The 14,317-nt window shown below is 45.7% G+C and overlaps 1 protein-coding gene across 1 annotated transcript; it reads right to left on the bottom strand.

The window, feature by feature from the left end:
- Window positions 1–9,039: 9,039 nt before the first annotated feature.
- LOC147608980 (uncharacterized) lies at window positions 9,040–11,854 on the bottom strand. Its single transcript, XM_086788378.1, has 3 exons — window positions 10,410–11,854; window positions 9,991–10,309; window positions 9,040–9,863 (listed from the first exon to the last, which is right to left on the bottom strand). The coding sequence occupies exons 1-3, from the start codon at window positions 11,135–11,137 to the stop codon at window positions 9,330–9,332; spliced, it is 1,581 nt and encodes a 526-aa protein (XP_086644504.1). The 5' UTR covers window positions 11,138–11,854; the 3' UTR covers window positions 9,040–9,329.
- Between the last annotated feature and the right edge of the window lie 2,463 nt (window positions 11,855–14,317).

Raw genomic sequence — 14,317 nt, 5'->3', positions numbered from 1 at the left:
GTTTTCCTTTTCTAGTTCTTTAAAGGTGTTGAAATGTTTTGTGTGTGAGTGTTTGTTTCGCACCGTCCTTTGATTTTGTCTGGAGACCGAGGCCGGTTCACACTGACCGTAGGCATTTCACATGCTTTCATGTTTGCTTTTCAGGCATCACTCTGGAATTTTGAAAATGAGTGAAAACTTCACTCTTCTCCTTCATGAAATACACCCACACTTTTCTCGTGTGGTCATCAATGAATGTTACAGAGTAGCTTCAGCCGCCCATAGACATAGTCTTCGCACGACTCCATCGATATGAATGTACATCATTTAGTACAGTCTTGCTCACATTTTTGTCATGTGAAAATACATGCTTTGTTTGCTTTCCAAATTGACATGCTTTACATACTTTCTACATACCTTAAACCTTAAACTTAGACAGCCCTGTTACAATTTCTTTAGTTTGTATAGACTTCATTCTTTGCACATTTACATGTCCAATTCTCTTATGCCAAATGTCTATACTTGCAACAACTCTTGAACCATTTGCAAACATTGTAGCACTCACTTCAGGCATATTTACATTATGCCCACTGTGTTGTCTTTTGCAACCAACTTGCACTTATCTTTAAAGTCTTTTATATAACAACCATTAGGGTTAAAGTGCACCTACAAACCTTGCTCAAGCGTCTAGCCAACAGAAACCAGATTCTTTGTAATGTTAGGAATATGAAGGACATCTGCAAGGTACTTCACCTTACCATCTTGCATAGACAATGACACATCTCCAACATGGGTAATCAGATGAGCAGTGTCATCCCCTATTTCAACAAAACTTGGTCTTTCAAGACTCTTCATTTCCTTAAACCACTCACCATGACTTGTCATGTGGTTCTAAGCACTTGAATCAACATACCATACATTATCCTTACACTCTGCTACATCATTTCCACAGACAACATTAACTACATGTTGCATAACAAACAATCTCTCATTATCATTATTATTTCTGCTGGAGGATACATAGTTATTTTACTGTACTTTTCTGTTTTGCATGTCATTCTGCTTCTTATAGCAATCTGCCTGCATATGTCCAGGCTCACCACAGTAAAAACAGTCTCGTGTATCATTATGCTGTCTTTGCCAATTACCACGAACTCTTTGATTCTCCCTACCTCTAAACTGGCCTCTTTCACTTGTGTATTATTGTTGTGATTCATGGGACTGTTGCTGCTGCTGCTAACCATAATTCTGATTACCTGTTCGGCCACCACCTTGGCCACGTCCAGGACCTCTAACTGATCCTCTATCCGAACTTGTGTAGAAAGCTTGCTGCTTTGAACTGTATTTGTTTTGTGAAGACTGTTGATCTTCACCTAAATTCTTATCTTCAATGATTAGCATTGACACCAAATTTGTAAAGTTGAGAATGTTTTTCCGAGTCTGAATAGACGTCTTGCATGCCTTGTACTGTGGCGCGAGACTACATAGACATACTTCCATCGTATCATTATCATCAATAGAAACACCAATAGATGCAAGGGATTCTACGATGCTCTTGATCTTCAAGGCATAATCATTCACAGACATGTTTTTCTTCTTCACAGTATGAAGCTCATTCTTCAACTGAATCTTTCGTGCCTTGGTGTTAGTTTCATACAGCTTTACCAAGGTGTGCCGGGTGACTTGGCATCCTATATATGCCCAATCATGGTGTCCTGTATGCTAATAGAAAGCCAATACATGACTTTTCTTGTTGCTTGATTCCAATCCTTGTATTCTTTTACATCTGCAACAGTTGGATTAATCTTTGGTATCTTTGGTGCCTCTTCATGTTTACCTTTAATGTAGTTCCAATAGCCTTTTCCCATTAGAAAATTTGTCAATCTAAACGTCTAAGTATGCTAGTTATTCTTGTCAAGCTTCTCTGCAACAATCTGGTGAATTCCATCATTTGACATCTTGTCTGTAGTGTCCGTGAACGCATGTGAATTAAAAAAAGGAGGTCCAAACGATCCTGAAACGCATTTTGGCCTGAAAAATTGCACTTGGACTGAGTCGCACACAGACAATGGAAAAGCAAAAGAGGTGGTACTTGTGGGCACATGGCAGACCAAAGAATAAAATAGTTGTCCTTAAGCTTTGCTTCTGCGAAGAAAGCTCCTCAATCGGAGTTTGTTGGCCCGTGCCTTCTGGAGAGCTCCCGACAAGGATGTAGTAGCCAACAAAAAGGGAGAAGAGTAGATGAAGCTCTTATCCTCGTATCGCTTCTTGTGCTTCTCTTGCTTGTTGCTTAGCTCCTTAGCATGAACTAGGCTCTGATACCATGAAAAGATGCAGGGGAGGAGGAAGCTTCAGCTCTTGCAAAAGCGCACACACACCCTAGAAGAGAACACACAAAATGAGAGGCTGAAAATTGTTCTTCTTCAACAAAAGAGGTCTACGAAAGAGATAAAGTGACTAACACCCATATGAGAGTATATACAAGCGGTCCATAATGTGAATACGCTAAAGTGGAGTGGGTAGGTGTGGACTAGTCAATGTAGTCCAGTTGTAGAATTTGTGGCGAAGATATGTCGGTGCCAGCTACCAAACACGCAAAGTGATGTATATGTCGAACGGTCATGCAAGTGCCTCATGAGTATTAGCTCATGTTGAGCTTGACATCTCAACATCCACTCTCTCGGGTCCCATTGGGGACTCGGGAGAGACCAGCCCTCCCAAATCCATAACCGCCAGAGTCTCTCTCTGGCCACCTTGGTGGATGGAGGGTCGATGTGCCATCGTGTGCATGAAAACCAATCATCCTCACCCTCTCCAAGGTGCATCCCTTGAGGTCCTTTGAGGGAGTCTCTGCTCTCTCCAATGTGCCATGAAGCCCGATAGAAAAGGTGAGTAAGGTGGAGCTCTCATCTGTGCCATGAACTGCCAGGAGTATATTGTGCCTAGTGAACACTCCCAGCCACTGTGGGAGAGGAGGGTCCGGTATCGGGGCCAACCACTTTGGGGGGATGGTGAAATCAATGTCGAGGCTAAGTTTATCCTTGCCCCGGATCCCAGTAGGCTCCTCTCTTGGCCCTCAAGGGGAGTTCTGAATGTGAGCCAATCTCCAAGAGACCCAGTGTACCATGCAGCGGAAGTCTTCATATTGGGGATCTTGTCACACACATGCTCACGCCGTCTTCTGTATCCTGAGTTTCGTGAGTTTAGCAATCCACTTTAATACTTCAGCACCAAAGATGTCCAATCTCGAGCCTATGCACTCTTCCCAATGGTATGAGGGAGGGATGCAAAGCTAGGGTTGAGAGAGGGGGCTGTTTGTGATTGTTCTAGACTGTATATGAATGCTGTAAATGAGTATGAATGCTGCGTTTTACCTTCACCAAGTGGTTGGAGCAAAACGATGAATGGATGAATGCTGAAAACTGTATGGATGCAGAAAACGCAAGGCTGAATGCTGAACTGATGCGTTTTACTAATGTAGATGGCTGAATACTCATGCGTTTGAGGCGCCTAGGGCCGTAGGAGACAAACGCTGAAGAGAGGTGGCTGAAACTGCAATCACTTATGCTCCTGAGGCTGAGGATGACAAGCGCTTGATTGCTCTCTTGCTGAATATGATGAATGATGGAATGATTATGCAAGGGCTGTATTTATATGGGCTGAATGAGCCAGTCGGCTGGCTATAGAGCTGGCCGACTGCCCATGTCCATAAATAATGTATAAATGCTGTGAAAAATGCTGAAAATAATGGGAAAAATACTAGAAAAATCCTAGATAAATACTGGATGCTATTTGGGGTTCCTGCAATGGTCTAGATGCTATGCATGAATGATGTGCAATGTGCAAGATGCTTTCTGATGCAAAACCTAAGGTTTCTAGTGACTGTATATGCATGAATGCGTCTCTTTAAGTGGGTTAAGGGACTTTGACTGACTGACTGACTGACTATGGCTGAGAATGACCTACGTAGCTCGTGCTTGACTTATCCTGGAGGAGTGAGGATATACAATGGGGTTACAGCGTACGACAAATATCATCCTGAATGGAACTAATACTGTACAATGTTGCACCGATGATGATAAGCCAGGTTGTCACCATGCACTACCGTGCAGAGTGCATGTGACATTCCCTCCTGCTTAGCTTGGCAGCAGGTTCATGGCTTCCAAGTAGTGTGCCAACAACTGGGGGTACTCTTGAAAGAACTCCTCGTCTAGCCATACAGCTTCGTGGGTACCTCGATCTCGGAATTTGTATAGAATTGACATATCCGTCGACCGGAACCATGCTTCCAACGATGAAGAAGGATCTGCTCGGGCTCAATGACTTCTGCTTCGTCTACTACGCCTGGCTGCTGTTCATTTGAAACATCAAACACTTCTGGTCGAACATATGGTTTTAGCCAAGAAACATGGAAAACATCATGCATTGTCGAACTGGTAGACAACTTTAACTTCATGGAGACATCACTTAACTTCTTAACTATTGGAAAAGGGTCAAAACTATGGAATGAAAGCTTGGGATAACGTTTGCCCACTTGTTTCAATCTTTGTTTCATGATACGCAGATAGACCCAATCCCCTTTCTTGAGGTGGATATCTCGTCTAAACTTACTTGCCTGTCCGTGAACTGAATAATGGCCAGGCCCAAAATTGAGGGCCAAACTAGGTTGAGTACCAAACTCTGCGGAATCGACATACTGATCTTCTATGCTATTTAAGTGTTTTCCAGAGATTTTGAGAATGGTGGACTCTTGATTGGTCTGGATGTTGGTCTTTCTACTAAGAACATCTACTACTGGGTTATGTTGACCAGGAATGCACGTGATCATTCCTCCAATCTGGTGGAAGAGCTGACCCTGTCTAGTGTGCTGATAACTCCACTGGGCCCTTGGCATCGTCGGGAGCCACTTAAGTGCTTGGTGGTTTCTGATGGCTGTGAAAATGCGTCCATAAGGATCGGGTTTCGAATGTGTGAGAACTGACTGTTGTTCTAGCTTGCCCTTGAAAGTCTTGGAAAGACAAGAGGGAAACTTGCTAGGAGGTGCTGCTAACTGTGGGATACTGGATGGGAGATCATTCTTAAAAATGTTTGAATGAGAAAGGAGATTTGCCAACTGAGGGACTGAAGAAGATGAGACAGCGGTTATCGATGAGATAGAAGCTGTCTGAGCATAAATCAATGCTCCTTCTGCTCCCTTGTTGCAGATAGCTTGTCGGGCCTGGAGATGAGAAATCATAGGAATGCCAAGAATGCTCCTATCTCCCCGAATCATGACAGGCTTAGGAAAACCTTTAGAGATAATAAAGGTGTCCTGCCCCCAATCGGGAACAGGTTCATACGGACGAAACCACTGGATGCCTAAGATCATGTCACACCCCAAAAGAGGAGAGAGAATGAAATCTCGCTGGAATGAGGCCTTTTGAACATGAAAAGAAAACTGCTGTGTCCGTTGAGATATGTGGGTGCGGAGACCAGGTGTAAACCCGTCTACCTCCAAATGATAGGGCACTAAGGTACAACTCATGTTGATGGCCTATTGGGGAGAGATGGCGTCCTCAAAACTGCCCATGTCAAAAAGGATTATGAACTGGTGGCCCTTGGCAGAGCCATAAGCTCGGATTAGGCTTTTTTGTGTGGTTGTTGTCTCATTCTCTTGCTTAGCATCAAGTACCACGGATGGCATGGGATGCATAGAAGGTAAGATCTGAACTGCGTTTGTGGTAGCAGGCGAGTCTGGAGGAGCGGGGGATATTGCGGCATTTGTGGCAGCAGGCTCTTTGGAGGCTTGCTTCGCTTGCCTTTTTGGACAATCCACACGAATGAATTGCTCCATCTTGGCCTGCAGAGATAACCCTTACCGCTGTGCTAAAGTAATAACCTTTCCGGAAAACTGAAGCACTGGGGATCCGTTCTGTCTGAGTCCATAGAACTCATTTGCCAGACCGGTCATGTACTGGAGCGGGAGGAATCTGGTCTTCAGCTCATGGACAATGGTATCCCAGCTAAAAGCTCTGACACCTGTGGTCTGGTCCGTATAAAGATTAGACCAATGCTGCCACTAAGTGATTGCCTCACCAGTGAGATGGGGAGCCGTTACGTGGACCCTATCCTGAGGATCTGTGATCCTGGCTAATGGAAGATGAGCAGTAAATTGATGAATAAACTGATTTACTGCTAAATGATCACACTTACCATCATACTTATTGAAATTAGGTTGACTTCGAACGACGGTAGTTGATGCTGGTGGCATAGTAACATAAAAACCCATTTTGCCCTCTCGAAACGGCACGAAACGTTTCTGGCACGAAATGTTTCGAAACAAAACGAAACCTACCCATCGAAACGGTGTTTCGCCCGAATGTAAAATGAGGTCAAAAAAACGGATGGGAGGTTTTTTATTGCAAATGTGATTTTTGCCATCGTTTCTATCGTTGTTTGCTGCCCATTTGCCACTTCACATATCCGACGCTTCTTCTCGGCTGCGCCTTGTTGCTCTGCCTCTTCTCCTCGTCCACTCCTCCTTTTTGCTCCTTTTCACTTCTTCTCCTCGACGCCTCCTCTTCCTCTTCCCTTTTCTTCTTTCTCTCTCCTCCTCCACGGTCCACCCCTCTTCCCTCCTCCTCTTTCCTCATCCTCTTTCTTACCTTTTCTTGTCTTCCAACTTTCTCTCCTTTTCTTCTCACCTCCCTCTTCCCTTCCAACTTGTTTCTTTCCTCCTCTCTTTCTCCCCTTTTCTTGCCCAAATTTCAAAAATACCAAAAAACCTTCTCCCAAAAATGATGAATTTCATACCCACTAGTCCCCAAAAAATGCATCTTCATCTTTCTATTGGCTATGTTATAAATCTGGTATGTGTATATAAGAAGCGTTATTTCGAAACCTTTGCGTTTTGTCCAAAACAGACGAAACGAAACCTTTGAAACGATGAAACAACGAAACGGACGAAACGTTTCATGTTACTAATGCTGCGGATTGCTGGCTGTTGGCACGTGAGGCTGGGGATGTTGAAGAGGTGCTGGTATCTAAGATGGATGGCCTCCTTTTCGGCGAGTTCAGCTTGACGCCGGTCTTCGTCGATCTTGCGTTGGGCTTCCTCATAGTCTCATCTTTTTGCTTTTTTTTGTTGCTTTCTAGCTTTTGCTTTTGCTTTTGCTTTTTCTTCTCTCCTTTAGGCTTCACTTCTCTCCTTTGTTGTTCCATCTGAAAGAAGAGGGAGATGTAGTCGGGTACTGCTGGAGGCGGAGGAGGACGTGTGGCTGTTGCCTCCAGGAGTTGGAGACGTTCCATGAGCAGCTGGTTCTGAGCTCTAAGAAGAGCTATGGTGTCTGCGGTAGACGGAAGAGCAAGTTCTCCTTCGGGGGAGACTTCTTCTGGCTGATGGTAACTCTCCTATGGAGACATGATGCTGAAGTCGGTGGTCGTGTCGGAACGCAATCTGACCATCCAAGGATGCCCTCACGCTAGGATACAGTGTGTGTGGACAAGCTGAATCTGATACCAATGTAACATGCAGCGGAAGTCTTCGTATTGGAGGATCCTGTCACAAAAATATTCACACCATCGTCTGTATCCTGAGTTTCGCGAGTTTAGCAATCCACTTTAATACTTCAAACTTTAGAGAGATATGAGAGAGAGATGCGAACTATACACTGTATGGGGTCCCGAATTACCCATTGAAGGGCCCCTATCCCATTACCGAGATAGTATTTGCTTTATTATCTTTAAAGAGATTGACGGTGTGACTGACGATAAGCCAAACGCAAGACCTCTGAAGACCAAGTGTTTGGTTGAACTGTGCACTGTTGTAGAAGCACCAAAGATGTCCAATCACGAGCCTTTGCACTCTTCCAAATGGTATGAGGGAGGGATGCAAAGCTCGGGCTGAGAGAGGGGGTTGTTTGGGACTGTTCTAGACTGTATATGAATGCTATAAATGAGTATGAATGCTGCGTTTTACCTTCACCAAGTGGCTGGAGCAAAACGATGAATGGATGAATGCTGAAAACTGTATGGATGCAGAAAACGCAAGGCTGACTGCTGAACTGATGCGTTTTATTGATGTAGATGGCTGAATGCTCATGCGTTTGAGGCGCCTAGGGCTGTAGGAGACAAACACTGAAGAGGTGGCTGAAACTGCAATCGCTTATGCTCCTGAGGCTGAGGATGACGAGCGCTTGATTGCTCTCTTGCTGATGAATGATGGAATGATTATGCAAGGGCTGCATTTATATGGGCTGAATGAGCCAGTCGGTTGGCTACACAGCTAGCCGACTGCTCATGTCCATAAATAATGTATAAATGCTGTGAAAAATGCTAAAAATAATGGAAAAAATACCCCAAAAATCCTAGATAAATACTGGATGCTATTTGGGGTTCCTACAATGGTCTAGATGCTATGCATGAATGATGTGCAATGTGCAGGATGCTTTCTGATGCAAACCCTAAGGTTTCTACTGATTGTATATGCATGAATGCGTCTCTTTAAGTGGGTTAAGGGACTTAGACTGACTGACTCACTGACTATGGCTGAGAATGACCTACGTAGCTCGTGCCTGACTTATCCTGGACTGAGGATTTACAATGGGGTAACAGCGTACGACAAATATCATCCTCAATGGAACTAATACTGTACAATGTTGCACTGATGATGATGAGCCAGCTTGTCACCATGCACTACAGTGCAGAGTGCATGTGACACCCAGTGGGGCCCGTGCTCAAAGCTTCCCATGATATGTGCAGGCGAGCCCTGAGCATGTGACCGCTAGGCAGACGTACCATGGGGTTCAAGATCAAAGGTTGTCGGAGGCACTCCTCGGAGACATAGTAGCCAGGAGTTTCATAAAAAAGGTTTTTTAAACGCGTTTCGAAACGTTTCGAAACGTTTCATGGTGAAGCCCAGAAGTATGAAACGGCTCGGGTACCCGGGGGGGGGGGGGGGGGGGGGGGGGGGGGGGACACATGTTACCTTGATCTCATAGGCTCAAATAAATTAGCACAACTTAATAATTTACGATTTACAACTTACAAGTAACCAAATCGCAAAAGGAGTCAGGACCAAAGAGTGGCAATCCATAAAATGAGAAATGTCACATGATACATCATAAATGTCACATGCCACATGGGCTATGGCTGAAGCAAATGAGAGTATGTCACATGTGACATGTGACTGCCACTAACACCATACATGAAAGAAACTCAGAAAAATCTAAAAATAACAACACTATCCAAGGCTCTAGCTAGTAGCCTCCAATGTCAAACATGACATAATACATCATACATGTCAATAAATCATAAATGAAAATGAGAATGAGTCATGACTAGGTACTAAGTAGATACTAGACTCTGAGAGCCTACTCATCCTCCTCTGCATCATCCAACTCAAGATCCTCATCCTCATCTGCAACATCAGATGCCTCAGAAGCTGTGGTCCAATCAGAAGAGTCATCTACAACCTCTGCTGTCGCTGTCTCACATGCAACACTCGTGCTACCACCATCATCTGTGCCACGTACAAAACTCCTGCTAGTGCTAGCACCATGTGTATCCGTGCCCACCCTGGCTCGAGAGCGGCTACGTGTTTGCCTGGTTCCCTGCATCGCCTCCTCATATAACATGGTGTAAATGTCCTGCTCATCAGGTGGGATCTCTGGGATGTCTTTCACTTTCTCAATGTCGATTTTGTCGACATTCACCTGAATCGGCTCTATAGAAGTACCTCTCTGCTCAAGTAGATGGAGGTTGCAATGACAATAAACCAACCGCTCTAATTGTGGAGTGGTAAATTTGTTCCTTTTCTTTGTGTGGAAAAGGGCCCATGTACTCCAATTTCTCTCACAAGGACCTGAGCTGCAGTCCTGTGAAAGCACTCTCATAGCAAGCCTCCTCTGCCAAAATTCAAACCCGAAAAATCACACATGAGACATGATTCATTATCCATGACACAGGTGAAAGCACATGCATGAATCATGATATATCATGTGACATGAGCATAAAACTTTAATGAATACTCACCAACTGTGGGGCACTTATACCATATTTCTCCCACCAAGATACAGGCTGTAACATCCCTGAATGCAACTCAGCAGTCGGTGACCCAAAATGCTTTCCTGTCTTGTTGCGGAAGGCAAGCCGCTGCTGCTCCAAGGTAGCCAACTGATCCACATCTCCACCCACCCATGCTGTGACATACTCCGTCCAACCATCCTCCAACTCCTCGCAACATGCCTGATCTTCGTGTCTCCACAAAGGATGGAGAATGTGGGCCACTGCATGGATTGGTCTATGAAACCAATCCCAACGATCTTGCCAAATAGCACGGAGGCTGGCCTTCCTAGTTTTTTGAACATTACGAATCACGAATCACGATTTAGAGTTTATATTAAATAAAGTTTAGAGCTGAAATTTAAAGAGAAGTAAAATATAATACTTACTGGATGTCAGAAATACCAGTTGCCTTTATAAGGCACTCCCCGAGCTTGTCCATGTACCCATATAAGAGGCCCATGGTGCAACCCTCCATGTCGGTGATTCGTAATACGCTGTAGAAAGGTTGTAAAATCCTCACCAATCCCTCTGCTGTTGCCCACCACTCAGCACCCATGATAGTGCTAACAAACTTATCTGACTTTGAACACTTATTTTCAGCTTCCCAGTCATACCATTCCTTGGACACCACTAGTCGTAAGAGTCCCTTTCGTACTCTTACTACTCTATCAAGCACTATGAACACACATGCAAACCTAGTGGTGGCGGGTTTACACAGCTCCAACTCACCCTGTGCCCTGTAGATAGAAAGGATCTTGGGCCGCTTTGTGACAAATTTGACAATGAAGCGAGCTGTATTTAATACTTCCTGCAACCAACCTAGCTTGCCCATATCCTCCATCATAAGGATCCAAACTATGACTGGCACATGTGTCCAAACAATGCGTGGAAACTCATCCTCAAGCATGCGGCCCATACTGACACAATTTGAACCATTGTCAGTCACAACCTGCACAATATTTTCCGGCCCAACTTCCAAAACAGCCTCTCGCAAATGGCGCCAAATGAACTCTCCTGTAACCACTGTGCCTGGCTGGGATGCATCAATGGCACGCAAAAAACATTGTGCCCTTGCAAGAGGACACCAAGATGTTGTACCACACTTCTCTTGCATACATCTGACCACCCGTCACAAAGCAATGAGCAACCATACTTTTCCCAAGTCTTCCTTAATGGCTGAATTTCGTGATGCACCTGTGCACGCTCTCTACGTAGCTCTTTAGTGCGCATAGTCTCATAGTTGGGTCCCTCCCACTCGTATCCAATCCGACTGACGGCACGCATGGCACATTTCCAACGATTTGTGCGTAGTATGTTGAAAGACAAGGCACATTGTATGAAGAGCTTAGTGAGCTCTCGAGTTGCCTCTTTCACAGCCTGCTTTTGAAAACCTGCTTTGATATTGCCTCTCTTGAGAGACCCCACAATCGGCAATTTAGAACGAGCCGCTACCGGCATAGAGCTCGTACCTGCATACACACCACCTGCAAAGGAATCTTGGCTTTCAGCCACATGAGTTTTCCCCCTCTTTGCCACTACCTTGGAGCTCTCTTCTTCCTCGACACCTGTACCTGTGTTAGAGTCTACAACCCCTTCTTGGATTTTCTTCCATTCTTGTAGACTGTCATACACAGCCTTTGGTACCATGGGACAAGCACAAATGCCCTCACCCTTCAAGCCAGACAAATGGGCTTTGATGCGGGTTACACTCCCGCCGGTCACTAATAAGCAGAAATTGCACTTCCACTTTTCGGCCCCAGACCCACCGTATCTTCCAAGTGAGGTGACATGGGCCCATATAGCATCACGATTGCGACCCATCTCGATTCTGTAAAAAGTTCAAGAACATTTCAGCCTTCAAAGTTCAAAGTTCAGGTTAATTTTCAGCCTTATAAATTTAATCATAATTCTGTAGTTGAGAGAGAGAGAGAGAGAGAGAGAGAGAGAGAGAGAGAGAGAGGTGTAAAGAGAGAGAGAGGTGTGTAAATACTAAAGAGGACGTGTGACGTGTGTGTAGAGAGAGAGAGAGAGAGAGAGAGAGAGAGAGAGAGAGAGAGAGAGAGAGAGAGAGGGGTGTAAAGAGGACGTGTGACGTGTGTGTGTAGAGAGAGAGAGAGAGAGAGAGAGAGAGAGAGAGAGAGAGAGAGAGAGAGAGAGAGAGAGAGAGAGACACGACAGCAATGCAGCACGGCTGTGTGTGTGTGTAGAGAGAGAGAGGTGTAGAGAGAGAGAGAGAGAGAGGTGTAGAGAGAGAGAGAGGCAAGTCAGTGTAGAGAGAGAGAGGTGTAGAGAGAGAGTGCGTGAGTCGAAGAACCTGTGCGCCGCGTGACTTCGAACTTCAAAGAACCTGCAGGCTGCTCGGCGCTCGCACAGAAACGCACAAAAACGGCAGCCAAACGTTTTTTCAACGTGGATATTGCAGTTTTGGGGAAAAAAAAATGTCCAAAAAAAATCTCGTTTCAAAAACAACGAAACGTTTCGAAACGTTTCGTATGCCTCAAGAACAGCGAAACGCGTTTTCATTGCTACTATGCTCGGAGACCACCAGAGCTAACTGTTGAAGGGTCGGCGTGAGATGATCCCAAGTGTGCATGAGACTGGCTGTAAATCTATCCTCAAATGCTAGGCTAAAGTCGCGTGCTTGTATCTCTGCGAAGATCCATCTCGTGCTCTGAGGCCAAGGGCCTCCCCAGGATCGGGGTGGCGGAGATCCTAGCTAGAAGGAAGTCCTTCCAAAGCTCACTACTTGGAAGAAGACCTTGAACAATCAATTTGCCCAAAAGCCACGGCTTTGAATGGAGGGGTCGATGATGCCTATGCCTCCTCTATGTCATGGCTGAATGATCACTCTGTAGGCCACCTTGGCCCAAGCAAGCCTCCCATCGTCATTGCCACAACCCACAGAAAGTTGCGGATCAAATGTTGAACATGACCAATACAGGCCCGAGAGAAAGACCAGTAGGAGGTGATGTACCACCACTGGTCCACATGGTGGCGAGAAGAACCTTGTTGGCCACCACAACCCAGCCATCTAAGGAAAGCTTGATAGAGCTCTACTATAGTAGCTTCTTCTGAATGCTCAGAAGAAGAGGGGCTAGCTGTTGCTCGGGGGAGATATCAATGCCAACATGGCATCCTAGGTAACGAACTGGAGTGTCCCTCAGGACCCATTGAAAAGCCTCAACTGGATGCCAAGTTGGGGCAGGCGATGAGCCAACCCAAAATCCACAGGACTTGTGCCAATTGATCTGTCTCTTGAAAGCACGATAAAAGATCTCAATTGCCTCGGCGAATCTCTAGAGGTTCCCCCCCTCCCCCAACAGGTATGTTGCCATGTCAACGACGAACTCTAAATCAAGTAGCTTCCCGTGCGCGTGGATGGGAAGATGCAGTCCTTGAAGCCTTGTCTCCTAGGCGGAGAGAAAATTGCTCATTCACGACCAAACAGGAAGAGATAAGCCGTTAGAGGGCAGCCTTGTGACCAAGCGAGAGAGCGGGAATGTGTCGCCTCTAGCTCTTGAATAAGAACCGGGTTGTGTGAAGGCGAGCAAAGTCTTGAAATACCTCGGACCCACTCATTTGGGAAACCCATCGTGCACATCGTTCCGTCCAAAAATGCCCAATCAACTTTGTCATAGGCTTTTTTGAAATCAAGGAGGACAATGAGATCGTGCTGGCGGAAGCGGTTGCTCTCCCAGAAGGTAAAGATGTTGTCTAGGATGCTTTGATCTTGAACAAAGCCGGTCTATGTACCATGAATCAAGTCAGGGAGAAGGGGCTGTAGTCTCCGGCTGATGGCCTTGGCTAGAATTTGGTGAGGGTGATGGGTCTCCACTGTTGAATCTCTAATGTGTCACCACCCTTCTTGTGTCACAACCTCTCTGGCATGGCTCCTATAACTAGTATCTCATTGAAGGCAGCTCTAAGGCCGCCTTCCATGAGATCCCAGTGTTGAAGAAATAAGGAGACTGGAAGCCCATCCTCACCTAGGCAGTAGTGCTGTCAAAGACTCAAAGCCTCCGCCAGCTCCTTAGATGTGAAAAGGGTCAGGAGAAAGGTCCAAAGAGCACGAGGGACCACCTCTCTCGTATGCCGCCAGACTTGCTCATGCGCATCCAACCCCTCTGAGGATATGGGGTCACCTGTGAGAAGAGAGCTGAAGAAATATGTAGAAATGGCTCTCACATGTGTGTGTGTGGGGGGGGCGGGGGGGGGGGGGTGTGCTGTTACAATGGATCCATCTTGGCGTCAGGGGGCTGCTGAGATAAATGCTCATAACGGTACTCTGACACAA

Source organism: Cibotium barometz, chromosome 52 (genome assembly GCF_041138505.1).
Source record: "Cibotium barometz isolate CiBa-2024 chromosome 52, ASM4113850v1, whole genome shotgun sequence".
Taxonomy (NCBI): Eukaryota; Viridiplantae; Streptophyta; class Polypodiopsida; order Cyatheales; family Cibotiaceae; genus Cibotium; species Cibotium barometz.
The sequence above is the reverse complement of the archived record's forward strand: the minus strand, read 5'-3'. Positions and strand labels throughout refer to the sequence as shown.

Excerpts from the sequence above, each read along its gene's own strand:
- LOC147608980 (XM_086788378.1), bottom strand. The coding sequence starts at position 11,137 with ATGCAAGAGAAGTGTGGTACAACATCTTGGTGTCCTCTTGCAAGGGCA. Across the intron at positions 10,310-10,409 it reads ACTGGTATTTCTGACATCCA|GAAGGCCAGCCTCCGTGCTA; the intron begins GTAAGTATTATA and ends TCAAAAAACTAG. Across the intron at positions 9,864-9,990 it reads GTATAAGTGCCCCACAGTTG|AGGAGGCTTGCTATGAGAGT; the intron begins GTGAGTATTCAT and ends GAATTTTGGCAG.